The 26933-nt window shown below is 65.3% G+C and overlaps 4 protein-coding genes across 13 annotated transcripts; 1 reads left to right on the top strand and 3 right to left on the bottom strand.

Annotated features, from left to right (window-relative positions):
• Nucleotides 1-348: 348 nt before the first annotated feature.
• LOC101949615 (cyclin-dependent kinase 20) lies at nucleotides 349-6798 on the bottom strand. Of its 5 annotated transcripts, none has more exons than XM_008175742.4 (9): nucleotides 6678-6798; nucleotides 5783-5884; nucleotides 5523-5636; nucleotides 4223-4411; nucleotides 3907-4028; nucleotides 3060-3122; nucleotides 2155-2278; nucleotides 1169-1324; nucleotides 349-917 (listed from the first exon to the last, which is right to left on the bottom strand). In XM_008175742.4, exons 1-9 carry the CDS (start codon nucleotides 6753-6755, stop codon nucleotides 735-737), a joined length of 1131 nt encoding a protein of 376 aa, XP_008173964.2. In that variant the 5' UTR covers nucleotides 6756-6798; the 3' UTR covers nucleotides 349-734. The 5 variants fall into 5 exon arrangements, with proteins under 5 accessions (XP_008173964.2, XP_023968000.2, XP_065427445.1 ...); XM_024112232.3 differs by lacking the exon at nucleotides 6678-6798 and adding an exon at nucleotides 6542-6632; XM_065571373.1 differs by lacking the exon at nucleotides 6678-6798 and adding an exon at nucleotides 6271-6294.
• A 1671-nt stretch (nucleotides 6799-8469) lies between these two features.
• LOC101949873 (translocase of inner mitochondrial membrane 17B) lies at nucleotides 8470-12173 on the bottom strand. The gene is made up of 6 exons (XM_005282363.4): nucleotides 12019-12173; nucleotides 10894-10993; nucleotides 10625-10688; nucleotides 10406-10534; nucleotides 10199-10309; nucleotides 8470-9477 (listed from the first exon to the last, which is right to left on the bottom strand). Exons 1-6 carry the CDS (start codon nucleotides 12042-12044, stop codon nucleotides 9389-9391), a joined length of 519 nt encoding a protein of 172 aa, XP_005282420.1. The 5' UTR covers nucleotides 12045-12173; the 3' UTR covers nucleotides 8470-9388.
• Nucleotides 12174-12433: 260 nt separating this feature from the next.
• LOC101932832 (polyglutamine-binding protein 1) lies at nucleotides 12434-14973 on the top strand. Of its 5 annotated transcripts, none has more exons than XM_065571376.1 (7): nucleotides 12434-12550; nucleotides 12941-13022; nucleotides 13508-13619; nucleotides 13733-13842; nucleotides 14017-14169; nucleotides 14471-14531; nucleotides 14768-14973. In XM_065571376.1, the coding sequence occupies exons 1-7, from the start codon at nucleotides 12512-12514 to the stop codon at nucleotides 14922-14924; spliced, it is 714 nt and encodes a 237-aa protein (XP_065427448.1). In that variant the 5' UTR covers nucleotides 12434-12511; the 3' UTR covers nucleotides 14925-14973. The 5 variants fall into 5 exon arrangements, with proteins under 5 accessions (XP_065427448.1, XP_065427450.1, XP_065427451.1 ...); XM_065571378.1 differs by having other exon boundaries at nucleotides 12542-12598; XM_065571379.1 differs by having other exon boundaries at nucleotides 12544-12589.
• Nucleotides 14974-15191: 218 nt separating this feature from the next.
• Nucleotides 15192-25078, bottom strand: LOC101933107 (UDP-galactose translocator). Of its 2 annotated transcripts, none has more exons than XM_065571374.1 (5): nucleotides 24965-25078; nucleotides 22408-22590; nucleotides 21775-21926; nucleotides 20928-21622; nucleotides 15192-16624 (listed from the first exon to the last, which is right to left on the bottom strand). In XM_065571374.1, exons 1-5 carry the CDS (start codon nucleotides 25014-25016, stop codon nucleotides 16597-16599), a joined length of 1110 nt encoding a protein of 369 aa, XP_065427446.1. In that variant the 5' UTR covers nucleotides 25017-25078; the 3' UTR covers nucleotides 15192-16596. The 2 variants fall into 2 exon arrangements, with proteins under 2 accessions (XP_065427446.1, XP_065427447.1); XM_065571375.1 differs by lacking the exon at nucleotides 24965-25078 and adding an exon at nucleotides 24066-24328.
• Nucleotides 25079-26933: the final 1855 nt, after the last annotated feature.

The raw sequence follows: 26933 nt of genomic DNA, 5'->3' as shown, positions 1-26933 counted from the left end.
CCTGCTCTAACCACTAGACCCCACTCCCCTCCCAGAGCCGGGAGAGAACCCAGGAGTCCTGGCTCCCAGCCCCCCAACTCTAACCCACTAGCCCCCAGTCCTCTGCCAGAGCCGGGTATAGAAACCAGGAGTCCGGGCTCCCAGCCCCCACTGCTCTAACCACTACACCCCACTCCCCTCCCAGAGCCAGGGAGAGAACCCAGGCGTCCGGGCTCCCAGACCACCCAGCTCTAACCCACCGGCCCCCGCTTCCCTCACAGAGGTGGGTGAGAACCCAGGAGTTCTGGCTCCCACATACAGAACCAGACCAGGGGGTGGGGCAATTCCTGGAAAGGGGCCGGGAGTCAGTTCACAGTAAACGAAAGCCGTTTAATTACAAAACTCAGTGACACCAGAGTCCAGAGAGCACCAGGAACCAGAGGGGGAGATGTTGGGGGGACGGACAGACTGGGGGTCCCTATTACAGGGACTATATAGGGGACTGGGGCCAATCTTCACCCTCCACAGGGCTGGATCAGAGCCAGCGCCCCCCAGAGGGGACAGGCCCCTGCCCCGTTCCCCGCCCCCTGAGCCAGCCAGTTCCCGCCCTGGGGCCGGGTGGGAGCCGGCGCCCCCTAGAGAAGACAGGCCCCTGCCCCATTCCCTGCCCCCCTGAGGCAGCCAGTCCCTGCCCTGGGGCCGGGTGGGAGCCGGCGCCCCCCAGAGGGGACAGGCCCCGTGTCCCATCTTCACCCTCACACCACATAAGGGGCCACCCATTCGGGGTCCACCACAGACTCTTCCACGGGCCGCTCGATGTGGAAGTTGCGCTGGTGCGGGGGTCCCTGCCGGGCCGTCCTGCCCCCCCGCTGGGGAATGGGTAGCTCCGAGTGGTGGGCGGGCAGCGGGGGGGTGAAGAAATAGGGATGCAGCAATGCCTGGGGAAGGGGAAAGAAAGGGTTAACCTGGTGACACAGCTGACCAACGGGAGAGCCTGGGGCACCCCCTGGTGGCATCTTGAGGTATTGCACTCCCCGCCCCACGGCAGCCTCGGCACCCAGCCCCGACTGCCAGGGGAGATTAGAGATGGAGGGAAGTGGGGTGCAGTGGGTTGGAGCAAGGGGGGGGGCTGGGAGCCAGGACTCCTGGGTTCTCTCCGGGCACTGGGAGAGCAGTGGGGTTCCCTTACCTGGGCCGCCCTCACGCGCTCCCGGGAAGGGTAGACCAGGAAGCGCTCGAGCAGCTGCAGGGCCTGTGGGGGGGCGTCGGGCAGCACCTCCTCCAGCGGGATGGGCGGGTTGTCTTTGAACGAGATCTTGTTGTAGTCAGGCAGCTCCGTGATCTCCTGCCATGGGAGTCCTGGAGTCTCAGCCCTGCCTGCTGCTCTAACCACCAGCCCCCACTCCCCTCCCAGAGCAGGGGAGAGAACCCAGGAGTCCTGGCTCCCAGCCCCCCGTGCTCTAACCACCAGCCCCCACTCCCATCCCAGAGCCGGGGAGAGAACCCAGGAGTCCTGGCTCCCAGCCCCCCCTGCTCTAACCCACCAGCCCCCACTCCCCTCCCAGAGCCGGGGAGAGAACCCAGGAGTCCTGGCTCCCAGCCCCCCTGCTCTAACCACCAGCCCCCACTCCCCGCCCAGAGCCGGGGAGAGAACCCAGGAGTCCTGGCTCCCAGCCCCCCCTGCTCTAACCACCAGCCCCCACTCCCCTCCCAGAGCAGGGGAGAGAACCCAGGAGTCCTGGCTCCCAGCCCCCCTGCTCTAACCACCAGCCCCCACTCCCCTCCCAGAGCAGGGAGAGAACCCAGGAGTCCTGGCTCCCAGTCCCCCCTGCTCTAATCACCAGACCCCACTCCCCTCCCAGAGCAGGGGAGAGAACCCAGGTGTCCTGGCTCCCAGCCCCCCCTGCTCTAACCACCAGCCCCCACTCCCCGCCCAGAGCCGGGGAGAGAACCCAGGAGTCCTGGCTCCCAGCCCCCCTGCTCTAACCACCAGCCCCCACCCCCTCCCAGAGCAGGGGAAAGAACCCAGGAGTCCTGGCTCCCAGCCCCCCCTGCTCTAACCACCAGCCCCCACCCCCTCCCAGAGCAGGGGAGAGAACCTAGGAGTCCTGGCTCCCAGCCCCCCTGCTCTACCCACTAGCCCCAGAGCTGGAAGAGAACCCCGGCCCCACTCACCGGCCAGACACGCGGGCTGGGGGTCCCCAGCACCCGGAGTACACAGCAGAGCTGCTCGATGTCATTCTCCCCGGGGAAGAGGGGCGAGTTGTTCAGCAGCTCAGCAAAAATGCAGCCCACAGCCCTGAAGCGGATGCAGAAAAGGGGGAGCAGGCCGGTGTGTGTGGGGGGGTCTATGGAACCCCAGGCATGACTCTCCATGACTGACCCCTATCCCACTGTGTCCCCGGGGTCCGCGGGGCCATCCTCACCGTCCTGAGGTGCCTCCGGGCAGCAAGGGGGGTGGGGGGGATCATTTAGGGCTCAGTCGTGGGCCCCACACACACACACGTACACACGAGAGACGCTGGACCTTCAGGATAAAAATATAACAGGAGTTCCCGGGACTCCCGCCTGGGGAGAGAAGCGTCAAAGCGCGACACCTGCCCGAAGAGCCGACGGCTCGCAGAAGTGCGAACTGCCTGAGTGTAACGGACACAGGGGCGCTGCCCGAGTCTGCAGAGAGCCTGAGCCGGATGCTTGTAGAAGTGAGAACTGCCCTATCACGTCTCTGCTGGGAGGTGTGGGAAGGGGCTGTGTGGGGGCTGAGACCCCCTCTAGGGCCACGCTCTGTGGTCTGGCTCCCTGTAAAGGGGCTTGGGCAGCATGATTATGTGGGGGGAGCATGGCTATGGGGCAGGACAAAAAGGGCAGGGCTAGGGCTGGATTAAGGAGGGAAGCTCCCTTGGCCAGACCCCTTCATTAAGTATGCAGTCGAATCCGGCCCCAGGAGAGATCTCTGCGTTCCGGACCCCCACATCAGCGGGGGGAGGGGATTCACGCTAACGAGCGGCTGTCCAGCCATAGCGGGGCTCGAGCATGGAGGGGAGACTAAAGATGGGGGGATGAGGGGCCGGGGAGCTCACCACAAATCCACCCCTTCGTCATACTTCCGGGCACCGTACAGGAGCTCCGGGGCACGGTACCACCTAATGCGGAGACAGAGAGACGGTCACACACCTCCATACCCACCACTAGCATCTCCCTGCTCTATCCCACCAGCCCCCACTCCCCTCCCAGAGCCGGGAGAGAACCCAGGAGTCCTGGCACCCCGCCCTCCCTGCTCTAACCACCAGCCCCCGCTCCCCTCCGAGTGCTGAGGAGAGAACCGAGGAGTCCTGGCTCCCAGTCCTGGCAGGAGAGGCTTAAGATTAAGATTAAGTTAGATAAGTTTATGGAGGGAATGGTTTAATGGTAAAACATAGTTGTCAAGGAAAACCAAGAAATGGTAGGTAAATAGCATAATGGCTAAAAGGGGTCAGGATGGAGACTCTTGCCTATATGCTCGGGGTCTTACTGATCGCCATATTTGGGGTCGGGAAGGAATTTTCCTCCAGGGCAGATTGGCTGAGCCTCTGGAGGTTTTTCGCCTTCCTCCGCAGCATGGGGCAGGGGTCTCTAGCAGGAGGGTCTCTGCCGATTGAGGTCACTAATAACAGGATTGGGGACTTCAGCAGCAGAGTCCAGGGAAGGGGCGGGGATGGTTTTATGGCCTGCAGCGTGCAGGGGGTCAGACCAGATGATCATAATGGTCCCTTCTGACCTTAAAGTCTATGAGTCTATGAGTCCCCCCTGCTCTAACCACTAGACCCCACTCCCCTCCCAGAGCCGGGGAGAGAAGCCAGGAGCCCAATTCCTGGTCCCTGGCTCCGTGGACCGACCCGGTTCTGTGGCCAAAGGTTCCAGCCCAGACCCCCGGCCACTCCCATTCACCTGGTGGCCACCTGGTGGCTGTAGAGCCGGCCTGCGTCACTGGAGAACACCCTGGCGAGGCCGAAATCCGCAATCTTCAGCTGCCCCGTAGAGCTGATGAGTAAATTGGCTGGTTTCAGATCCTGCTGGGAACAATGAGTGGGTTAGAGCAGGCGGGGCTGGGAGTCCGGACGCCTGGGTTCTCTCCCCGGCTCTGGGAGGCGAGTGGGGGCTGGTGGTTAGAGCAGGGGGGCTGGGAGTCCGGACGCCTGGGTTCTCTCCCCAGCTCTGGGAGGGGAGTGGGGCCTAGTGCTTAGAGCAGGGGGGCTGGCCTCACCCGGTGCATGATGTTATTGGCGTGGCAGAAGGCCACCCCCTGCAGCAACATGAGCATGTAGCCTTTCGCCTGGGCCTGCGTGAGGGGCTGCTGGGCGTTGCGGATCACCTCGGCCAGGTCCGACAGCATGTACTCGAACACCAGCACGAAGCCTGCGCCATGGGGGAACACGGCCTTCAGCTTCACCACCTGTGACGGGGGAGACAGGGCAGAGCCGTGAGCCTAGCCAGCCTGGTGTCCCGGCCCTGCCAGGTCTCAGCCACAAGCCCATCGGCCCAGTATCCTGCCTTCGGTCCGAGCCATGGGCCCGCCCATCCCAGTGCCTGCTGCCCCTAAGCAGTTCGGCAGGCCTGCGTAGCCGAATCTCCCAGACCCACCCATAGCTCACGGCTTCTGCTTCCTTGGCATCTTAACTTACCAAGTATCTATCAGCAACAAGAAAGAAAGACAAAAAGAAAGATCCATCCATCCAGGGGGAAAACGTGGTTAGTTTCTAACTGAATTTTTCCAGTTTTTCTGGCCAAAACAAACAAACAAAAAACAAAACAAAACCAGACAAAATTTCATTTGGGTCACAACAAAACCTTTTGATGGTTCCTCCCCCTGTGTTTTTGGGGGGGGGGGTGTTGGTGGAATTTACTGAATTTTTGGTGCCTGAAAACTGCATTTTTTGTCAGTTTCACTCTGTTGATTTTGTTTTGCCCAGCTCTAGAAGTGAATGAAGGAAAAGACAGAAAGGCAAACAAACAAACAAACAAAAAGTAGAGAAAGAGAAAGAAAGAAAGAATACAGAGAAAGGAACAAAGAAACAGGGGAACAAGAAAGAAAGAAGGCAGCAACCCTGAGGCAGGAGGATAGGGTAGCTGCAGCCCCGGCAGTGAAAAGGGATGTGGAGAAATAGACCTGGGGTCTCTATTTCTGACCCCCAACACTGTGGCTTTGCCATCACAGAACCCCAGTGCTGTAGGGCTGGCAGGAACCCCAAGAGGTCACCTTGCCCAGACCCCACTAAACCCCACTCCCCTCCCAGAGCCACGGAGAGAACCCAGGAGTCCTGGTTCCCAGCCCCCCCGCTCTAACCACCAGCCCCCACTCTCCTCCCACAGCCACAGAGAGAACCCAGGAGTCCTGGCTCCCAGCCCCCCCTGCTCTAACCACTAGACCCCACACCCCTCCCAAAGCCAGGGAGAGAACCCAGGGGTCCTGGCTCCCAGCCCCCCCTGCTCTAACCTCCAGCCCCCACTCCCCTCCCAGAGCGGGGAGAGAACCCAGGAGTCCGGGCTCCCAGCCCCCCACTCACATGCTGATTCTCCTCAATCTCCTGTAGCGCTTTGATCTCCCGCAGCGCCTGGTTCGGGATCCCGTCCTCCAGTCTCCGCAGAGCGACCTTCTTCAATGCCACGGTCTCCCCCGTCTGTGGGGCAGGGATGCACTGAGAATAGAACCCAGGAGTCCTAGCTCCCGCTGCCCCCACTCCCCTCCCAGAGCCGTGGAGAGAACCCAGGCGGCCTGCCCCCCAGCCCTGGCTGTGGGGATCAGATCGAGCGGGGACATTCTCACCTCTACGTTCTTGGCTTTGAAGACGATGCCGTGGGCTCCTTCCCCGATCCTGCCCAGGATGCTGTACTGGTCCATGCTGGGCTGACTGGTTTGCACTGGGACCTGTGGGAGAGAATAATTCACATCCTGTTAGCGGCCCCCCACCCCCAAAAGGGGCACTCGGCATTGTGGTATATCGGGGGTGGGGTGGGGGAGATGCCCTGGCCCATAATACCCTGCTCCTCACCCCTTACACTGAGGGAACCCCAATGCGGGGCACCTGCAATGCACTATGGGTTATTGCGGGAGCCCCATCCCACAATGCACTGCTGCCTCTCCCAGGCCAGACCCCCCATTCCTAAGGCACCCACAGTGCATTGTGGGATATCAGGGGTATCCTATCTCATAACCCACTGCTTCCTCACCCCATATCTGAGGGGACCACCCCTTTCCCTTCCCACAATGCACTGCTCCAGACAACCTCCCCCCCCCCCCAATTTCTGGGGCACCTGCAGTGCATTGTGGGATACTGGTGGGTGCCTTGTCCCATAATGCACTGCTCCCTCTCAAGTTACAGCCCCCCCCCCCCAATCCCAAGGCACCCACAATGCATTGTGGGATACTGGAGGGGGGCTCCCCTTTCCCTTCCCATAATGCACTGCTCCCTCTCAAGTTATGCCCCCCATTTGAGGGGTACCCGCAGTGCATTGTGGGATACTGGGGGGTGCCCTGTCCCATAATGCACTGCTTCCTTGCCCCACAGGGGACCCCCCCCCTCACCCTTCTAGGGCGCCCCATCCCACAATGCACTGCTCCCTCGCAGGCTACCCCCCCAATTCCTGAGGCACCCCAGTAGAGGGGAGGCGCCCCGTCCCACAATGCACCGCGCCGCCCTCTCCCCCCACAGCCCCAGTACCTGGCAGGCCGGGCAGGCGCCCTGGCAACCGGGGCCCAGTTGCCTAGCAACGCACCCGGAACTGCCCGAAGCCGGCATGGGCCTGGTCACATGACAAGGGGCTGGGAGCCCGGACTCCTGGGTTCTCTCCCCGCTCTGGGAGGGGAGTGGGGGCTGGTGGTTAGAGCAGGGGGGGGGCTGGGAGCCAGGACTCCTGGGTTCTCTCCCCGGCTCTGGGAGGGGAGCGGGGGCTGGTGGGTTAGAGCAGGGGGGGGCTGGGAGCCAGGACTCCTGGGTTCTCTCCCTGACTCTGGGAGGGGAGTGGGGGCTGGTGGTTAGAGCAGGGGGGGGCGGGCTGGGAGCCAGGACTCCTGGGTTCTCTCCCCGCTCTGGGAGGGGAGTGGGGGCTGGTGATTAGAACAGGCGGGGCTGGGAGCCAGGACTCCTGGGTTCTCTCCCTGGCTCTGGGATGGGGGGGGGCTGGGATTCTCTGACCTCCCCATCAATCTAGTGCCCGGTTCCACCCCCAGAAGCCCCCTTGCAAGGGGCAGGGCCAGACCCCTCACCCAGGAGCTCCCAGTCCCCAGGGGCAAATGGAGCTGCCCCCATGTAAAGAAACCCCCCCGCCCCCACATCATGGGCCCCAAAGGGTCCAGGCCGCCTCCCCTGCGCCCCAGCCCCAACCCTTTGGTGTGCAGACTCCTTGCCACTGTCCCCGTTTGCCCCCTGCCAGGGACTGGGTGCACCCGCCCCACTGTGTGTTACCCCCCCCACCACCACCCCTGTCATCAGTCTGTCTGGGAGATCGGCCCTTCGGGGGTCCCATTCCTCCCCTCAGGGGGCACAGGGCTGTGGTGTGTGTGTGGGGGGTCTTCTTGCATCCATGCCATCTTGCCAGAAGCTAGTGGTTAGAGCAGGTTCTCCTGGGTTCTCTCCCTGGCTCTGGGAGGGGCTGGTGGTTAGAGCAGGGGGGGCTGGGAGGCAGGACTCCTGGGTTCTCTCCCTGGCTCTGGGAGGTAAGCAGGGGGGGCTGGGAGCGAGGACTGCTGTATTCTGAGCCTCTCTCTTAGAAAAGTGGGGACAGAGGTGCTGAAACTGCAGCTGCAAGGGTTGGGGGGGGGGGGGGGGTGTCGGTAACCCTCCATTTACCCTCACCCCCCCCAGGCTGCTGTCCACAGCTGCTTAGGCATTTGAAAGGGACCAGCCCTGGGGGCGCTGCAAGCAGGAGCCACGCCGCGAAATGAGTCTCAAGCGAATGAAGCCCAGGAAAGGGTGGAGATGAATTTGAAGGGGGTCTGTAGGAGTGAGCGTAGGTGGGCGGTGACAGTCCGAGGTAGGAGCACAGGTTAACCCCTGGGCCGGCGAGTCAGGCTACCAGCGCTCAGCCCTCTGTTCTGCACCAGCCACACCTCTTGCCCTGCCTCAGTTTCCCTCTCTCTGCAAAGGGACCTTTTGTCTGAGCAGAGTACAAACACTTAAAAGCAGGGCCAGCTTGCATAGGTCTGAGAGAGCGGGCAGTGGGTCTCTCTCGCTCCGGCCGTATAGCCCCCTCCTCGAAGAGGGGAGGTCCAATCTCTGACACTCCTCCATCAGCCATCTGGTGCAGATCCCCTATACTGCTCACACCAAGGGCGATTCTCAGTTCATTTAACCCCAGAGCATTGAAGCTGCTGAAAACAAACAGGATCGTCCCCCCCACAATCACTAGACCCTGCCCCCCAGACCCACCACTACACACACCAGTCCCCACTCCCCTCCGTGCAACACAGTACCCCCACTGGCAGGCAGATCATTAAACACTCGGACACACGAGCAAGTCACACACCTTTAAAAACATCTTTAAATACAAACAATAAAAGAGGTGAAATTGGGCTCAGAACTGGGGTTTCAGGGGGCTGAGAGCAGGGGGATGTAACCTTAATTGGGACAGGTTGGGGATACACACCAAGGTGGGGTTTCCCAGCTGGATTGGGGGGGACAGCAGGATTCACTGGTTATGAAAATGGGGATCACACCCTTGGGGGGGTCACAACCAGGCAAGATGGGAAGCATAGTCCATGGATGTACTGTCGTATGTCATACTGATTTCAAGAGGCCCCACCTAACTCCATTCCAAGAGATGCCTCCCTCCCAGCCCCCCGTCTCAGGAGCAGGGGAAGCCACTCAGAACGAGGCACCATGTGACAAGTAGTTTTGGGGTGCTGCAAAAAGACAGGCACCCCCACCACAGGGCCAGGAGCACCCCCTCCTCTATAACCCTGCAGCCCCCCTGAATTTCACCCAAGCTAAAAGAGGTGATACAGCCACCACTTGCCCTTTCAGGGGTGTATTGAACTCCATTTCTAAGCTGGAAATGGAGGCACCCTCAAACAGAATGGGGGGGTGAGCTCCAGAAAGGAGAAGATGCCAAACCCCCCCCCAATTTATCCTGTAGTCCAACATCCCCCACAGCCCATCCCCCAACGTACTAGGAAATACAGAGCAATCCCCTGACCCATAGTCCCCAGCCCCCCCCCAAATATGCAAATTTAGAGGGGCTCCCAGCAAACCCCTCCCTCCTCCAGAGAGGGAAACAGGCCTATTCAGCGTCGCCTCCAGGGGGAGAATCCAAGAACTGGGGGGACCAGTGGCTGGAATCACATCCTGAGCGCCGGCAAGGGGGGGCGAATTAGCAGCTACAGCTGCTCCCCCCCTCAAAAGAAACAGAGGGGACCCCCACGTACAAAGCAGCTTCACTGATATTGTCCGTAGCCCGGGTATCCTGGAGGCGTGGGGCTGTCCTTCAGGGACAGCTGACTGGGGTCTTCACCGAACGGGTTAGCTGAGGAGGGGGGAGAAAATAACTAGTCAGAAAGCAGAGATGCAGCCACCTCTGGGCAGGGGGGCTGGGCAACAGCCCCACAACACCACACGGGGACAGCCTGACCAGCGTAGAAATGATCCACTGCCCCCTGCTAGCCCTGGGCCCGCCCCCCCCAGCACGCCTCACTCCCGACCCGCAGCCCCTGCTAGCCCTGGGCCCGCCCCCACAGTGCGCCTCACTCCCAACCCGCAGCCCCTGCTAGCCCTGGGCCCGCCCCCCCCAGCACGCCTCACTCCCGACCCGCAGCCCCTGCTAGCCCTGGGCCCGCCCCCACAGCGTGCCTCACTCCCGACCCGCAGCCCCCTGCTAGCCCAGCCCTGCCCCCCTCTCCCCCAGCGCTCCTCACTCCCGCCCCGCAGCCCCCTGCTAGCCCTGGGCCCGCCCCCCCAGCACGCCTCACTCCCGACCCACAGCCCCCTGCTCGCCCAGCCCTGGCCCCCTCCCCCCCAGCGCTCCTCACTCCCGCCCCGCAGCCCCCTGCTAGCCCTGGGCCCGCCCCCCCAGCACGCCTCACTCCCGACCCACAGCCCCCTGCTCGCCCAGCCCTGGCCCCCTCCCCCCCAGCGCTCCTCACTCCCGACCCGCAGCCCCTGCTAACCCAGCCCTGCCCCCCTCCCCCCCAGCGCGCCTCACTCCCGACCCGCAGCCCCTGCCAGCCCTGGGCCCAGGCACTGCTTACAGTTCTGGAATTGCTGTGCCGTGTATCTGGTGAGTAAGATCCCGACTCCTTCTATCAAGGCCAGTAAAATGCCCCCCATCATGGCTGAGCCGACCATGGCTAACGGGCCACCTGGGGAGAAGAAGAGATGAATTAAAGAGATGGAGCGCCTGGCAGGGGGTGTGAGGAGGCGGGGGGCCGGCAGGGGGTGCTGCACAGGACACTCACTGCGGGAGGCGAGCACGGCCCCTGTGAGGGCCCCACTGGTGATCGAGTTCCAGGGATCTTCCTTCCCCCTCATCTTCACCAGGCCGCAGTCGATGGTGGAGAAAAGGCCCCCCCAGACAGCAAAGCTACCTGGGGAAAGGAGGGAGCAGCGATTAGATACACCTTGGCCCCCTCCCCACACTGCCCGCCTCCCCCCGCACACTACACAGCCCCCCTCACCTCCGATCTGCGGCGCTCTGATGCGGATGGCACTGACGCTCCCTTTGAACCGGTGTCGGATGCCCTAGGAGGAAGAGCAGCAGAGGAACAGTGGGGGTGAGATGCCACCCGGCCCCCACCGGGCCCCCTTCTCCCCGTAGCGATCGGGGTCAGCGGGGAGCCACCCCAGCCAGAAGGGCCCAGCGCCATCAGCAAGACGGGAATCAGACCAACAGTATCTGGGGCCTGGGTCCAGCTGGCGACGGAGGGGTGTCAGGGGCTGGACTCACCATGGGGGCGTTCCGGAAGCCCTTGACGGCCTGGAAGACCCCCCCACCGATCATCCCCATGGTGAAGGCACCGCCGCAGTCGTCCACGATGCGCCATGGGCTGGAGGAGGAGAAGGGAGGTGGTTAGCCAGGTCAGGAGACCCTACAATAAACAAACCCAGGAGCAACCCTACAACAAGCCGAGGGTGGGAACCCTACCATAACAGATCCCTGCCAACCCCTCGAGCACAATCCCAGGATAGTGCCCCCCCCCGCCCCGGGACGACCCACCCTACAGGAAATAACTCCCCCACCCACGGACCGGCAGCGAGCCAAACCCTACAACCCCTCCCAGCCAGCACCAACCTAGTCTCACACATCCCGTCCCCTCCCCCGCCATGCCACCAGCGAGAAGAGACCCTACAATAATAACCCCCCCCCACCCCCGGGAATACCACGTGGTACAAACACACCTTCCATTCTTGTGCTCTTGGTATTTCCCAACCCTCCCTGCTTTAGTGACTTGGTATCTCCCAGCCCATGGAGCCTATGAGAGGACGGGGGGGGGGAGAAGAGAAGGTCTATTCCTTCTGCCCCCCCATTTCTCCCCCCTATGAACTCGCCCGCCCATAGACACCAAAGAGCTGGGACATACCAAGTGACCATGAATAGGGGTGTAAAGGTTCTCGAGAGCCCACCCACCCCTATAATGGTTCCTCCCCCCCGGAGCCGCCGAGACGGGGAAAGGGGCGAAGGACGGGAACGGGTGGATCCATTGCAGGGAGATTGGCGGGGGGGAGGACTGGGCAAATCCATTCCCGAAAGGGGGCGCTACTGGGAGAGGGGAGTTGGGTGAATCCATTCCAGGAGAAAGGGGCGATAGACAAGGGGTCCCTCCCCCTCCACTACTCCTCCAATGGACTCGCCCACCCATAGGCTGGCAGCTACCAAGGGACCAAACACGGGGGGGGGGGGGGGGGGGAGGCTCCGCTCTGAACCCACCGGTCACCTCCCCCACCTAATGGAGCGGCCCACAGGCCCCTGCCATGGGGGGGGGGGAGAGAGACCAATTCCCCTCCCAATGGACTCGCCCGCCGGGCGGTACCAAGCGCCCCGCGCGGGGGGAGGCGGGCCCCGGCCGCTCACCAGGGCTCCCGGGCATATTCCTCCATGGCTCCAAACGGCGACCGCGCGGTCACGTGGGTGAAACGCTCTGCCCCCTTGTCCCGTCTCTGACGTAGCGGCTCACTCCCGCGGCCTCTTATTGGGCAGCTGGGATCACGTGTGTTTGCCCCCCGACACGTCACATAAAGGCGCCAGGAGGTGTATCCAATCTCTCATTGGTCAGTTGGAGTCACGTGGCGGGGGAGACCCCCTCTGGTCCGGCCCTGCGAGCACGTGAGGAGGGGATTCCGCCTCCCTATTGGCTCTTCTGCGAGCACGTGACGTATGTTGCCCCTTCTCACAGGCTCCTGGGTACCACGTGATTATGCGGTCTTCGCTCTGATTGGTTGTGTTTGGGGGGGAGCGTCAGCTGGGGGGGTGCGGGACCCTCTGCTCTGTTCTTCTGATTGGTCAGCCGGAAAAGGAGAGCTGGACAGCCCCGCCTTCCTCCCTCCCATTGGCCGGAGCCGGTCACATGGGCCTGGGGGCGGGGGCAAGTTGCCCGCGGGATCAGGTGAGCGAGAGGGGCAGGGGAGGGCGCTGACTGGCCCGAGTGCGTCACGTGCGTGGCTGCAGGGGGGGCTCTAGGTGCAGCCTGGAGAGCGGGGGGGCCGGACGGAGACTGGTGGGGGGGAGCCCGGGGGGCGGGGCGGGGGGAGCCCCAGGAGGAGGGGCGGAGGGGGGCCGAGGAGGGGGCCCCAGGGGGGAGGGGCGGCGGCGGAGGAGCCCTAGGGGGGAGGGGCGGAGGAGGAGGAGCCCCAGGAGGGAGGGGCCCGAGGGGCGGAGGGGGGCCGAGGAGGGGGCCCTAGGGGGGAGGGGCGGAGGAGGAGGAGCCCCAGGGGGGATGTGGGACGCGGGGGCCCCGCACCCCCCCAGCTGACGCTCCCCCCCCCCCCCCCCCAAGGTTCCGCCGCTCCAGATGCCGCTGCCGGTGGCGCTTCAGTCCCGCCTGGCCAAGAGAGGCCTCCTCAAGCACGTGGAGCCTGGTGCGTGCGAGACACCCGGGCATGGGGGCGCTGGGGGGCGGGGCCGCTGGGGGGGCAGGGCAGGGGGCGCTGGGGGGCAGGGCAGGGGGGCGCTCCCCCCCGGCGGGCCGGGCGCTGGGGGGGCAGGGCGGGGGGGCACTCTCCCCCGGCGGGCCGGGCGCTGGGGGGGCAGGGCGGGGGGGCGCTCTCCCCCGGCGGGCCGGGCGCTGGGGGGCAGGGCAGGGGGGCGCTCTCCCCCCGGCGGGCCGGGCACTGGGGTACAGGGCAGGGGGGCGCTCTCCCCCGGCGGGCCGGGCGCTGGGGGGCAGGGCAGGGGGGCGCTCTCCCCCGGCGGGCCGGGCGCTGGGGGGGCAGGGCGGGGGGGCGCTCTCCCCCGGCGGGCCGGGCGCTGGGGGGGCAGGGCGGGGGGGCGCTCTCCCCCGGCGGGCCGGGCGCTGGGGGGCAGGGTTCTGCGCAGTCGGTTCTCTGACCCACGCTGTCCTTAGAGCCCGAGGAGGAGGTCATCGCGGAAGATTACGATGACGACCATGTGGATTACGAAGCCACCAGAATCGAGAACTTGCCGCCCAACTGGTATAAAGTGTTCGACCCCATCTGGTAAGAGAGAGCGTGCCTGTGCGGCGTTATGTACGGCTGTTCCCCAGCTGCCCCACCCCAGAGCTGACTGCATCTCAGCGTGCTATAACTCTGTGTCTCCCCCTGCCCTCCAGCGGTCTCCCCTATTACTGGAACATGGAGAATGACCTGGTCTCCTGGCTGTCTCCTAACGACCCCAGCTCCATCATCACCAAAGCAGCGAAGAAGTTGAAAAACAGCCTAGGTAATGGGAGGGGAATGGCGTTAGTTGGGGCAGGGGAAGGGGCTGGGATTCAGGACTCCTGGGCTTCTATCCCAGCGCTGGGCAGGGCATGGGGTCTAGTGGCTTAGACTGGGGCAGCGTGGAGGGGCCCGGATGCCGGGGTTCCGTCAGGAGAAGTCTGTGTGTCTCCCCCAGAGGCTGACGAGAAGCCGGAGCGCCCCTATGAGAAGCCGGAGCGCCCCTATGAGAAGCCGGAGCGCCCCTATGAGAAGCCGGAGCGTGAGGAGGTGAAGGAGCGGCGTTACCATCGCCGGGAAGAGCTGGCGCCGTATCCCAAGAGCAAGAAAAGTGCGTGGGGGGGTGCAGAGATGAGGAGTTGGGGGTGCTGCTGGATCCAAGCCAATGTGGGGGGGGGGGAGGAGGATGAAGGATGGGGGTGCTCATGGCATCCTGGAGAGGGTGGGGCTGAGCCCAGGGCAGGGTGGCTGTGGGGAGCAGAGACATGGGGGACGAAGAGGGATGAGTGGAGAGGAGAAGGGGGTGAATTAGTACCTGGGGGGAGGGGGGTGTAGCTGGACTTGGGGGGAGGATTTGGGGGAGCACTCAACTGAGCAGGGTCTCTTCCCCCCCCCCGCCTTTCCCTCCCCAGGCAGCCGCAAGGACGAGGAGCTGGACCCCATGGACCCCAGCGCCTACTCAGACGCCCCACGGTGAGAGCCTGGTGCCCCTCCCCCCCCCCCCCCCCCCCCCCCGGTGTGGCTTGGGGGGTGCTGGAGAGGGAGCGGCAGGGACTGGGTGAGGGAGCAGGGGAGGGGGTTACTGAGGGGAAGGAGTTTGGTGCGGTGGTCTGTGTGGGTGGGGTCTAGGTGGGGGAGGAGTCTGGGGCGGTGGGCGGGGCCTACTCAGAGGGCTGTTGCGCTGACACCCCCCCCCCCCCCCCCCGCAGGGGCACGTGGTCGACAGGGCTGCCGAAGCGCAACGAGGCGAAGACGGGGGCCGACACGACGGCGGCGGGGCCCCTGTTCCAGCAGCGCCCGTACCCCAGCCCCGGCGCCGTGCTGCGGGCCAACGCCGAGGCCTCCCGCGCCAAGCAGCAGGACTGACCCCCGCCCCCCCAACCCCCACCTTTGTAATAAACCTGGAGCGATGCAATGGGGACCAACCTGTGTGTGTGCCCGGCCTGCAGGGGGGCTGGGCAGGGGGCGCTCTCAGGTAGTTCCCTGGGTCCTGGAGCCAGAGGCGAGAGAGAACCCAGGAGTCCTGGCTCCCAGCCCCCCCCGCTCTGACCCACCAGCCCCCACTCCCCTCCCAGAGCGGGAGAGAGAACCCAGGCGTCCTGCAGCTCCACAGATGACAGGACACATATGCCGTTGTGTCAAACTCCATGTTGGACAATAAATAGAAAAGGCCACAGCGGGGAGTGATAAAAACAGGGGGTTCCACAGGGCTGCCCCATAGCCACTGTGTTAGGGGGCATTAAGACTGAGCGCTCAGGCCTGTGTCCTCCCCATAAGCACTGGGGGGCTTGAGCGAGGGGGACTGGCCACGCTGTAAGCGGGCGCATCCCCTTCTGGGAGGTAGGAATGGCTGCCTGCCTTTTATGGAAGGGCAAACTGAGGCAGGGTGAATCAGGAAATGGCAGTGAGGTGGGGCTCCCAGATCCCTCCCAGAGCCGGGAGAGAACCCAGGAGTCCTGGCTCCCAGCCCCCCATGCTCTAACCCACCAGGCCCACTCCCCTCCCAGAGCCGGGAGAGAACCCAGGAGTCCTGGCTCCCAGCCTCCCCACTCTTACCCACCAGCTCCCGCTTCCCTCCCAGAGCGGGGAGGGAACCCAGGAGTCCTGGCGCCCAGCCCCCCCTGCTCTAACCACCAGCCCCCACTCCCCTCCCAGAGCCGGGGAGAGAACCCAGGAGTCCTGGCTCCCAGCCCCCCCTGCTCTAACCACCAGACCCCACTCCCCGCCACGAGCCGGGAGAGAACCCAGGAGCCCTGGCGCCCAGCCCCCCCTGCTCTAACCACCAGCCCCCACTCCTCTCCCAGAGCCGGGAGAGAACCCAGGAGCCCTGGCGCCCAGCCCACCACCTCTAACCACCAGCCCCCACTCCCCTCCCACAGCCGGGGAGAGAACCCAGGAGTCCTGGCTCCCAGCCCCCCCTGCTCTAACCACCAGCCCCCACTCCTCTCCCAGAGCCGGGAGAGAACCCAGGAGCCCTGGCGCCCAGCCCACCACCTCTAACCACCAGCCCCCACTCCCCTCCCAGAGCCGGGGAGAGAACCCAGGAGTCCTGGCTCCCAGCCCCCCTGCTCTAATCCACCAGCCCCCACTCCCCTCCCAGAGCCGGGGAGAGAACCCAGGAGTCCTGGCTCCCAGCCCCCCCTGCTCTACCCCACCAGCCCCCACTCCCCTCCCAGAGCCGGGGACAGAACCCAGGCATCCGGGCTCCCAGCCCCCCACTGCTCTAACCACCAGCCCCCACTCCCCTCCCAGAGCCGGGGACAGAACCCAGGCATCCGGGCTCCCAGCCCCCCACTGCTCTAACCACCAGCCCCCACTCCCCTCCCAGAGCTGGGGAGAGAACCCAGGAGTCCTGGCTCCCAGCCCTACCCTTCCATTGCATCTCCTACTTATTTCTGAAAGCTGCTGGCAGGATCCCAGGCTGCCTCAGCCGGCACCACGATGCAGCCACCTCTGGGGCAGGGCGGAGGGGCCCCTTGCCGAAGCCGGATGCTTGGAGACGTGGCGACCATCGCCCCCCCCCCAGTCGCTGCCCAACTCAGGAACCCTTCTCTTTACATGGCAGCCTGCAAGAGAAACGGGGATGGTTGGGCTGGGGCAGCTGGAGCTCAGACTGGGAAGAGAACCCAGGAGTCCTGGCTCCCAGCCCCCCCCACTCTAACCCACCAGCTCCCACTCCCCTCCCAGAGCCGGGGAGAGAACCCAGGAGTCCTGGCTCCGAGCCCCCCCCCCCCCACTCTAACCCACCAGCCCCCCACTTCCCTCCCAGAGCTGGGGAGAGAACCCAGGAGTCCTGGCTCCCAGCCCCCCCTGCTCTAACCACCAGCCCCCACTTCCCTCCCAGAGCCGGGGAGAGAACCCAGGAGTCCTGGCTCCCAGCCCCCCCTGCTCTAACCACCAGCTCCCACTTCCCTCCCAGAGCTGGGGAGAGAACCCAGGAGTCCTGGCTGCCAGCCCCCCCCACACACACACATACACTAACCCACCAGCTCCCACTCCCCTCCCAGAGCCGGGGAGAGAACCCAGGAGTCCGGGTTCCCAGCCTCCCACAACCCAGTAGTTCATGCAGCTTACAATGTACCTGGTTAATTTTGGGGGGGCTGGTCCTGCGGGTCTGCTTGAGGGGGGGGGGTCCACAGAATTCTCCACCCCCCAAGCCCTGGAGTTCCCCAGCTCCCCCCACATCCTATGACTGCCCCACTGCCCCCTCCCCCAGCAATAGGGGCTCAGGGATATTAAGAAACTAGCTCCAGCACCCCACTTTCATTGCTAATAGCCAAGAGTACAGGAGACATTTCCCATCCCCGCCCCCCAGGAGCCAGCGAGTCCCCCCAAGGGGCAGGCCCTATGCCCCATTCTCACCCTCCCCCATAGCCAGCCAGTCCCTGCCCTGGGGCTCCTGGCCCACCTCTGGGTGCCACTGGGAAAGTCCATTCCCTGTCTTGGTTTCCCCACTGCTGCCACCACGACCTGGCGGTTGGGAATCTCTCTCCCCCTGCGGGGGGCATCGGTGCAGCCCCTGCCCCAGTGGCAGGGGGTGACTCTGATCACCAGCTGGGGAGGTCTGGGCCCTGCCCATGGGGGTTCCCCAATCTCCGTGGAGACCCCGGCAGTGCAGACACGGGGGATAATACCACCACTGAACATGGGCGGGGGGGGTTGATGGGCCAGGGGACAGCGTTGGGGTCACCCCCTCTCCACCTTTGGCACTGAGCCCTGGGAGAAGTGGAGGGCTCAGCTTGTGGGGGCCGGGGGCCCTGCCTGGGGGAGCTGCAGCCCCAGGGTGGGGCTGAGACCTGGCAAACTTACCTCAGGAGCAGAGCCAGCACCCCCCAGAGGGGACAGGCCACTGCCCCACCCCCCTGAGCCAGCCAGTCCCTGCCCTGGGGCTGGGTGGGAGCCGGCGCCCCCCAGAGGGGACAGGCCCCTGCCCCACTCCCCACCCCCCTGAGCCAGCCAGTCCCTGCCCTGGGGCTGATGGGAGCCAGCACCCCCTGGAGGGGACAGGCCCCTGCCCCATTCCCCGCCCCCCTGAGCCAGCCAGTCCCTGCCCCATTCCCTGCCCCCCTGAGCCAGCCAGTCCCTGCCCTGGGGCCGGGTGGGAGCCGGTGCCCCCCAGAGGGGACAGATCCCAGCCCCATTACCAGCCCCCCTGAGCCAGCCAGTCCCTGCCCTGGGGCCGGGTGGGAGCTGGCGCCCCCCAGAGGGGACAGATCCCAGCCCCATTACCAGCCCCCCTGAGCCAGCCAGTCCCTCCCCTGGGGCTGGGTGGGAGCCGGCGCCCCCCAGAGGGGACAGATCCCAGCCCCATTACCAGCCCCCCTGAGCCAGCCAGTCCCTGCCCTGGGGCCGGGTGGGAGCCGGTGCCCTGCAGAGGGGATAGGCCCCTGCCCCATTCCCCAGCTGTTAGTAGGGTTAGAGGTCATGCACTAACACGAATCCTAGGACCCCCCCACACACGTGTTGTCGTCCCCCATCAATCACCAAGCACGCCAGCTAAATAAATACACTCTCTTTATTCCGCGCGGCGGCTCTGCAGACAGGACAGCGGCCGGCAGGGTTACAGGCGTTTAAAAAACCCACCCACCCCCGGTCCGTACAAAATATGTCACCCGGCATCTATGTGCAGTGGTAGTGCCCCCGCGGGAGGGTGTGCCCCGCCCCAAACCCAGCCCGCTGGCCCCTTGGCAAAGCAGCGCTCCCCCCGGCTTTGGGGCAGGGAGGGAAACGGAGGCAGAGAGGGCTGGAGCTGAGAATTGAACCCAGGAGTCCTGGCTCCCAGCCCCCTGCTCTGAGCCACCAGCCTCCACTCGCCTCCCAGAGCCGGGGAGACAACCCAGGCGTCCTGGCTGGGACGCAGACCCTAAGCGATAAGCTAGCCCCTTCCCCCAGGTCAGCAGGGCATCAGATGACGGCGCATGTACCATCACAACGCCCCCGGCCCCCACCCTGGTTACCAGGGCTGTGACCTTCATCTAACACCTGGCAGTGCCCACTGGCGGTAGACAGGACACTGGGCTAGATGGACCTTTGGTCTGACCCGGTACGGCCATTCTTCTGTTCTAACACCCCCTCAGTCCCCCCCCACACACACTCCCTGAGCCGTGGGGCAAACAGCTTTCCCGCCGGGACAGCACAGGGACCAGCTCCCCACAGCTGGGATGCTGTACAGTGGGGGGAAACTGAGGCAGAGCCATGAGACCCCAGACCCCCCCAAGCCAGGAATAGAACCCAGGAGCCCTGGATCCCCTCCCTGCTCTAACCACTAGACTCCCCTCCCATCCCAGAGCCCAGGAGAGAACCCAGGTGTCCTGGCTCCCAGTCCCCCTTCCCCCCTCCTCTAACCACCTAGACTCCCCTCCCATCCCAGAGCCAGGGAGAGAACCCAGGTGTCCTGGCTCCCAGTCCCCCTTCCCCCCTCCTCTAACCACTAGACTCCACTTCCATCCCAGAGCCCGGGAGAGAACCCAGGTGTCCTGGCTCCCAGTCCCCCTTCCCCTCTCCTCTAACCACCTAGACTCCACTCCCATCCCAAAGCCGGGGAAAGAACCCAGGAGTCCTGGCTCCCAGTCCCCCTCCCCCCTGCTCTAACCAGTAGACTCCACTCCCATTCCAGGGCCAGGGAGAGAACCCAGGATTCCTGGCTCCCAGGCCCCCACCCCTCAATAGCAGCACAGGGTAGAGTGACACAAAATATATCTAGTCATCTCATTTGTCTGAGGTAGGGGCCAGCCCCCCGGCGTCCATCAGCCGTCGCTCCATGGAGTCCCTGGGGATAGCCCCCAGCAGCGGCAATGGGGCCAGCCCCCCAGCTGCTGGGAAGGGGTTTGCAGTGGAGTCGGGGGGCGCTGCATGTTCACACCATCTGCTCCCCACTGTATGGTACCACAGCATCCTCTGTCCCCACTGCCCCCGGGATCTGCTCGCCCAGGGACGCCGCCTCCCGCCGGGGAGATATGGGTTAGTAATTAATGGCTCCCACCCAGCCGAGCCCCAGGTCCGCGTCCTGGAACACCCGGGGGAAACTGAGTCACAGTGTTGGGGGAGGAACTCCGCTGAAATTTACAGACAGCAAGTCCTGACTCCCAGCCCCCCTGCTCTACCCACTAGACCCCATTCCCCCCCCCCCCCGAGCCAGGGAGAGAACCCAGGAGTCCTGGTTCCCAGCTCCTTCCCTCAACTTAACAAGTTGGGGGGCTGTGCGTGAGACTACTCCGACAAAGGGGGTGCTGTGGGGAGTCCAGGGGGCAGCACTCCCACAGTGCCCGGGCGAATCATCGCCCTTTGGAAGGGTGGTGAGTCCTTCCTCCATGTGCCAGCTTGGTACGGCCGAGCCATTGCTGGGGGCTCCCTCCCGCCCCCCGTCTTGATGCACCGGCCATCGGGGCTGCTTTGGTATCGTACAAAAATAATCCTCTGGCTCAATCCATTTGCCGGCCCCTGCAGCTCGGGGGGGGGGGGGGGGGAATCATGGTCTCTTGGGGGGCTGGAGGTGACCCCCACATAACCTCTCCCCCCTGTAGTGTGCACCTAAATGCCTCTCCTGGGCTGAGCGTCGGGGGTCCGTCATCCTGCCCCAGGAGAGGGGAACAGGGTCTGAAGTGGAGCAGGGCGGGGGACAGATGTGGAGCAGGGGATCCAGAGGGGAGCAGCAGCAGAATGCTTGGAGGGGGTGGAAAAGGGGGACATGCTTCCCCCCAAAGACCTCTCAAGTGAGGGAGACTTGGGGCAGGAGCCAAGGTAGGAGGGGCAGAGAGATGTGGGGGGCAAGGACAGATGGAGGGGGCAGGGGAGACCAGGAGGGGCTCACAGCCCAGGAGAGACCCCCCACCCCACCCCCCTAGCAGGCCTCACTCAACCAGCACTGACTTGGGCAGGTAGCCCGGCTCGCTGGGTTCCTTGCCGAGGGGCGGCGGGGTGGTGGGCTCCTGGCGGGGGCCCAGGGGCGGCCCAGCCTTGGGCAGACTGTACATGTAGACGGCCCCGATGACCAGCCCAGCCCCCAGGGCGAAGGGCGGGTGCAGCCGGAACCCGAAGAGGTACATGGAGGCCACGGTGGAGGCCACGATGGAGAGCGAGGTGGCGAAGCCCTTGAGGATGTTGTCCGCGTACTTCACCACCACGGCCACCAGGAGGCCGCCGAAGGCCTGGTTGAGGACCACGCCCCACACCAGCGGGCTGTAGGCGTGGAAGAAGCCCTGGGCGGCCACGGCCGCCCCCTCGGCCCACCACATGCCCACCAGCCCCAGCAGGGTCCCGAAGATGCCGAGCTGCACGTTGCGGAGCCAGACGGAGGCCGAGCTGCCCTTCAAGATCTTCTCAAAGTAGACGCCGGCGAAGCCCGAGGAGAGGCAGGAGACCACCACGGCGACCAGGCCGACCGCGTAGCTCTGGGGGGCCGAGCCCGGGGAGCTCTGCCCGCCCGCCTGGCCCTGCTCCACCTGGACGATGGCCACGCCGGCGAACAGCAGCAGCAGCGACAGCCACTGCCGGCGCGACAGGCTCCTGTGGAGCATCAGGACGGAGAAGACGGCCGTGGTCAAGATCTTCAGCTGGTAGGTGACCTGCGGGGCGGCGGGCAGGCAGGTCAGAACCGCGGGGGGCCAGGCCGGCATCCCCTCCTGACTGCCCCCAGCCTCGCATGGGACCCCCCACCCCAGTATCCCCGGGCACACCGACGGGCCCATCAAGCCCGGCGTCGGGGCTGGGGTCCCACCTGGAAGGTGGCTGCCGGCAGGTTGGAGATGGCGACGTACTGGAGGTTGTTCTGCAGCGTGTAGATCAGCGAGGGCACCGCCAGCTTCAGCGTGTCCATGTACTGCAGCACCACGGCGTCGTACAGGAACAGGGCGAACTGCTTCACGTTGCCTGCGGGCAGAGAGAGCGCGCCGGGGACGGCTCACCGGTCTGCCTGGCGCCCACCCAGCCCGGCCCGCCTAGCCCCCGCGGCGCCCGCCCGGCTCGGACTGCCCAGCCCCCCCATGGCGCCCGGCCCACCCAGCCCCCCACGGTGCCCACCCAGCCCGGCCCGCCTAGCCCCCCATGGCGCCCGCCTGGCCCTCCTAGCCCCCCATGGCGCCCGGACCGCCCAGCCCGGCCCACCCAGCCCAGACCACCTAGCCCCCCGCAGCGCCCGCCCGGCTCGGACTGCCCAGCCCCCCGCGGTGCCCACCCAGCCCAGCCCGCCCAGCCCCCCGCGGCACCCGCCCAGCCCGGCCTGCCTAGCCCCCCGCAGCGCCCGGGCCGGACTGCCAGCGGATGGCTTACCTATCTGCCCAGCTCCCCACAGCGCCTGGCCTAGACTACCAGGGGAAAGCGCCCCCTGCCCTGCCCTGCCCAGGCCCCCTACCTCGTTTCTGGATGAAGATGAGCAGTAGGCAGGTGGCTCCCTTGAGCAGTTCAGCCATCACCACGGCCGTGGTGGCGAAGAAGCGCTCCCCAGGCAGGGTTCGCACGTAGCGGATGCTCAGGATGAGGGAGGCGTTCTGGACCACTAGCACCGCCAGGCTGATGTACTTCAACCGACGGTTCCCTGCGGGACAGGGACGGTCAGACCCAGGGCCCAGCCCGCCTGGTGTCCCCCCCCCCCTGCATCAGATCCAGGGCCCAGCCTGCCTGGCGTCCCCCCCCTTCCCCCATCAGACCCAGGGCCCAGCCCGCCTGGTGTCCGTCCCCACCCAGTCAGACCCAGGGCCCAGCCCGCCTGGCGTCCCCCCCCCTGCATCAGACCCAGGGCCCAGCCCGCCTGGCATCCCCCCCCCGCATCAGATCCAGGGCCCAGCCCGCCTGGCATCCCCCCCCGCATCAGACCCAGGGCCCAGCCCGCCTGGCGTCCCCCCCCTTCCCCCATCAGACCCAGGGCCCAGCCCGCCTGGCGTCCCCCTCCCCAGATCAGACCCCCCATGGCCTTCCACACACACCCCTTCCCTGCAACGCTGCACCCAGCCAATCCCCCAATGCCAAAATCCTGCGACGCCCCCTTGCACACTGATCTAATCCACATGCAGAAGGCAGGCTTTCCCCCTCCCCGGCCCCACCACACGCAGGATGCATTCAGGGGGCTTGCGGTGCTGAGATGCAGCCACTTCTGGGGCGGGGCAGCTGGGGAACAGCTGCACATAACACTGCACAGGGATGGCTCGCCCTCTCCCTCAGGTGGTTCAAAACTTCCTCAATCACTGCTTGGCCAGTTTATCCCCATTTCTTCTCGTGCTGGGGTTGTCGCTTAGCGTCAGTAGCTCTTCCCCCTGGTGCTTCATCCCCACCCCTCATCAGCCTGTGTTTTCGGCTCAACTAGACCCGCTCCTGCAGCCGCCCATGGCGAGATCAGCTCGCTGCTCCCCTGATGAGCCCTCCTCTGCCCCCCTCTTTTTCCTCGGATGCAGGCTGGCCAGAACAGAACACGGGCGTCCGGAGGAGGCCCTCGTCCCATGGCGTTAATATGTCCCAAGCTCGTCTGGAGACACCCCGGGGCCTTTCCCCACAGCTCAGGACTTTCTCCTCCTGTTCACAGATGATGAGCTCCCCACTCAGCAGCCAAAGACGGTCTAATGAAACAAAAGACGGGGCTTTCTGCCCTGTGTCTGGCCAGCCCCTAACACCACAGAAATCTGCATGGCGTCGACCGGAATCGAAAGAATCCACGCCGAGCACAGTGGAAGTTTGATTGTAGACCCTACCATAATAGAAACTGTCAACCCACCACCAAAGATTTGTGCCCATCGGGGCAGGGGCCAAACAGCTCTCAGGAGCTGGGAGACAAGGATTTCTCTGGTCGGAGGCAGGACACCGGGTAGGTGGGCCCATGATCCGATCTAGATGTTGCTTCCCAGCGTGATCGATTGCTGCTAATTTCAACTCCTGAGTCCCGGAAGAAAGACTGGCAGCATTTCAGGTGCCCGGGGGGGGGGGGGGGGGGGGGGTGGGGGGGATTTGGCATCAACTGAAGGGAACCAGATGCAGTGAAGTGACTGGCTTCCTGCTGCAGCCGGCTAAGCAAACACACACCTGTCCGGAGTCAAACCAGGAAATACGATAAAAGGGTGGGGAATTTCCCTCCCTTGACCGCATTCCAATCCAAGGAACGGTCAGGCCGGCCCAGTGCTATCGTGAGGGGGAAATCCGGCAGACTACGCCGGGAATGGCTCACACGACACAGACGCAGCTGCCTCTGGGGAGGAGCAGCTGCGGAACAGCTACACGTAACGGCACCTCCGAGTGGGGAGAAAAGCAGGAAATCCCACTCCCGCCCCATCTCTCTCCATCCCCCCCCGTGTGCAACCCGCCCTGCTCATCATGGGGGCCAGAGCTCCTCTTTGTACACCAGACACCCCCCCTTGCGTATGTCCAACCCCACACGCTCCCCCTTCAGCAGCAGCAATTCCCTGGTCTTCCCTACGCCACCCCGCCCCACACCCAGACCCACTGCAGCCTCCCTCCCTCGCCGTCCCAGGGTCTAAACCAACCCCCCCGTTTGTAGGGTCTGCCCCCCCCCCCCGGGCTCCCCTCCCCACTTCCCCCTGTGTCCCCCCCTCCCCCCCCGGTTCCTCAGTGTCCCCCTCCCTGCAGTGTCCCCGGAAACTGCCCCCCCCCCCAGCAGCCGCTCCCCCATCACCCCCCTGCCCCCGGCATCTCCCCACTGAGCATGAGCCACAACCCCCCCCCCCCCCAGGGACCCCCCCGGCATCTACCCCCCTCCCGTGGCGTGGGCTTCCCCCCACCCGCACCAGGGTCTGCGCCCGCCAATCACAGCTAGGGACCCGCCCCCTCTGCGCTGCCCCCCCCGGCGCCCCCCCCCACGTGCCCCCCCCGCCTGCCCATGTCCACTTCCCCGCTGCGCCTTAACCCCGCCACTGCCACCGGCCCCCCGCGGCGGCCCCCCGGGGCCCCCCCGGCCCGCGTCTCACCCCCCGCGGCCGCCTGGTCCCCGCCGCCTCCGGCCCCCCCAGCCGCTGCCATGGTGGCAACTGCCCGGCAACCCCCGGACCCCGCCCCGCCGCCACTTCCGCATCCCCGCTTCCGCTTCCGCCCCACCGCGAGAGGCGGGGCTAGAGCGGAGCCCGAGTGGGGGGGAACCATAGAGAGCGGGGGGGGACTGGCTAGAGCGGAGCCCGCGTGGGGGGACCATAGAGAGTGGGGGGGGGACCATAGAGAGCGGGGGGGGACTGGCTAGAGCGGAGCCCGCGTGGGGGGGGACCATAGAGAGCGGGGGGGACTGGCTAGAGCGGAGCCCGCGTGGGGGGACCATAGAGAGTGGGGGGGGAACATAGAGAGCGGGGGGACTGGCTAGAGCGGAGCCCGAGTGGGGGGGACCATAGAGAGCGGAGGGGGCTGGCTAGAGCGGAGCCCGAGTGGGGGGAACCATAGAGAGCGTGGGGGGGGGGACTGGCTAGAGCGGAGCCCGAGTGGGGGGGGACCATAGAGAGTGGGGGTGGACCATAGAGAGCGGGGGGGACTGGCTAGAGCGGAGCCCGCGTGGGGGGGGACCATAGAGAGCGGGGGGGACTGGCTAGAGCGGAGCCCGCGTGGGGGGACCATAGAGAGTGGGGGGGGGAACATAGAGAGCGGGGGGACTGCCTAGAGCGGAGCCCGAGTGGGGGGGGACCATAGAGAGCGGGGGGACTGGCTAGAGCGGAGCCCGAGTGGGGGGGACCATAGAGAGCGGAGGGGGCTGGCTAGAGCGGAGCCCGAGTGGGGGGGAACCATAGAGAGCGTGGGGGGGGGACTGGCTAGAGCGGAGCCCGAGTGGGGGGGGACCATAGAGAGCGGGGGGGGACTGGCTAGAGCGGAGCCCGAGTGGGGGGACCATAGAGAGCGGGGGGGGGGGCGCTGGCTAGAGCAGATCCCGAGTGGGGGCACTATAGCGTGCAGGGATGGCTGGTGGCTTGAGCAGGGGGGGCTGGGAGCCAGGACTCCTGGGTTCTCTCCCCGCTCTGGGAGGGGAGTGGGGCTGGTAGGTTAGAATAGGGAGGGCTGGAAGCCAGGACTCCTGGGTTCTCTCCCTGGCTCGGGGAGGGGAGTGGGGGCTGGTGGTTAGAGCGGGGGCGGGGGGGGCTGGGAGCCAGGACTCCTGGGTTCTCTCCCTGGCTCGGGGAGGGGAGTGGGGGCTGGTAGGTTACAGTGGGAGCGCAAACTGCTGGTTTCCAGCCCCAGAGCTCACACCCCTGGGGCAGTGAACCGTCCCCCAAGCTCCCCTCCAGCCACCCAGCTCCTTGGTTCGGCTTCTCACACGACACGTCTCAGGGGGCTACGCCGGCCAAGATGCCTCTCAGGGGAGGCCATTTTGCTTCTGGGCACCACAGGGTGTAAAAGTGGCCAGCCCGGTAGGCTATAGGGGACAGGCCCCATGTCCCAGCCCCCCCAGCTAGCCAGTCCCCAGCCTGAGGCTGGATGGGAACCGGCACCCCCTAGAGGTGACAGGCCCCTGCCCCATTCCCCGTCCCCTTTGAAGCCCCAGTGGGGAGTGGGGACATGAAACGCTGGCAGGTGTTGGGGGCGCGGTTGTTGTCACAGCTGGTGTGCACAGGGGAAGGTAGGTAAATATAGGGTTGACGTAAGTGACACGTGGTAAATGTGTGTGTCACTGCTGGATCCGGGAGTGCTGGCTGGAGCTACACCTTTAGTGTGGGAGAGGGCCTGGGAGCTGGGACGCCTGGGTTCTCTCCCCGGCTCTGCGAGGGGACTGGGGTCTGAAGGGTTAGAGCTGGGGCAGGGCTGGGAGCCAGGACTCCTGGGTTCCCACCTCCCCCTAGTGAGAGGAATCACTGACTCTACAAGGATTTCCTGGATAAAGATAAAACCTCTTTTATTTAAATAGATTTTTCTTCCTCTCAATCCTGTACAGATTGGTCTGAATCTCACGCTGGCACCGGGGTC

The sequence above is a fragment of the Chrysemys picta genome, chromosome 17 (assembly GCF_011386835.1).
Source record: "Chrysemys picta bellii isolate R12L10 chromosome 17, ASM1138683v2, whole genome shotgun sequence".
Lineage (NCBI taxonomy): Eukaryota > Metazoa > Chordata > Testudines > Emydidae > Chrysemys > Chrysemys picta.
Note: the sequence above shows the minus strand (reverse complement) of the source record. Positions and strands in the feature narration are given on the sequence as shown.

Excerpts from the sequence above, each read along its gene's own strand:
- LOC101933107 (XM_065571374.1), bottom strand. The coding sequence starts at position 25,016 with ATGGCAGCGGCTGGGGGGGCCGGAGGCGGCGGGGACCAGGCGGCCGCG. Across the intron at positions 22,591-24,964 it reads GGACCAGGCGGCCGCGGGGG|GGAACCGTCGGTTGAAGTAC; the intron begins GTGAGACGCGGG and ends CCTGTCCCGCAG. Across the intron at positions 21,927-22,407 it reads CATCTTCATCCAGAAACGAG|GCAACGTGAAGCAGTTCGCC; the intron begins GTAGGGGGCCTG and ends CTCTGCCCGCAG.
- LOC101949873 (XM_005282363.4), bottom strand. The coding sequence starts at position 12,044 with ATGGAGGAATATGCCCGGGAGCCCTG. Across the intron at positions 10,994-12,018 it reads GAATATGCCCGGGAGCCCTG|CCCATGGCGCATCGTGGACG; the intron begins GTGAGCGGCCGG and ends CTCCTCCTCCAG. Across the intron at positions 10,535-10,624 it reads CAGAGCGCCGCAGATCGGAG|GTAGCTTTGCTGTCTGGGGG; the intron begins GTGAGGGGGGCT and ends TCCTTTCCCCAG.
- LOC101932832 (XM_065571376.1), top strand. The coding sequence starts at position 12,512 with ATGGGCCTGGGGGCGGGGGCAAGTTGCCCGCGGGATCAG. Across the intron at positions 12,551-12,940 it reads CAAGTTGCCCGCGGGATCAG|GTTCCGCCGCTCCAGATGCC; the intron begins GTGAGCGAGAGG and ends CCCCCCCCCAAG. Across the intron at positions 13,620-13,732 it reads AAAGTGTTCGACCCCATCTG|CGGTCTCCCCTATTACTGGA; the intron begins GTAAGAGAGAGC and ends CCTGCCCTCCAG.
- LOC101949615 (XM_008175742.4), bottom strand. The coding sequence starts at position 6,755 with ATGCCGGCTTCGGGCAGTTCCGGGTGCGTTGCTAGGCAACTGGGCCCC. Across the intron at positions 5,637-5,782 it reads TCAAAGCCAAGAACGTAGAG|ACGGGGGAGACCGTGGCATT; the intron begins GTGAGAATGTCC and ends CCTGCCCCACAG. Across the intron at positions 2,279-3,059 it reads GACGAAGGGGTGGATTTGTG|GGCTGTGGGCTGCATTTTTG; the intron begins GTGAGCTCCCCG and ends CATCCGCTTCAG.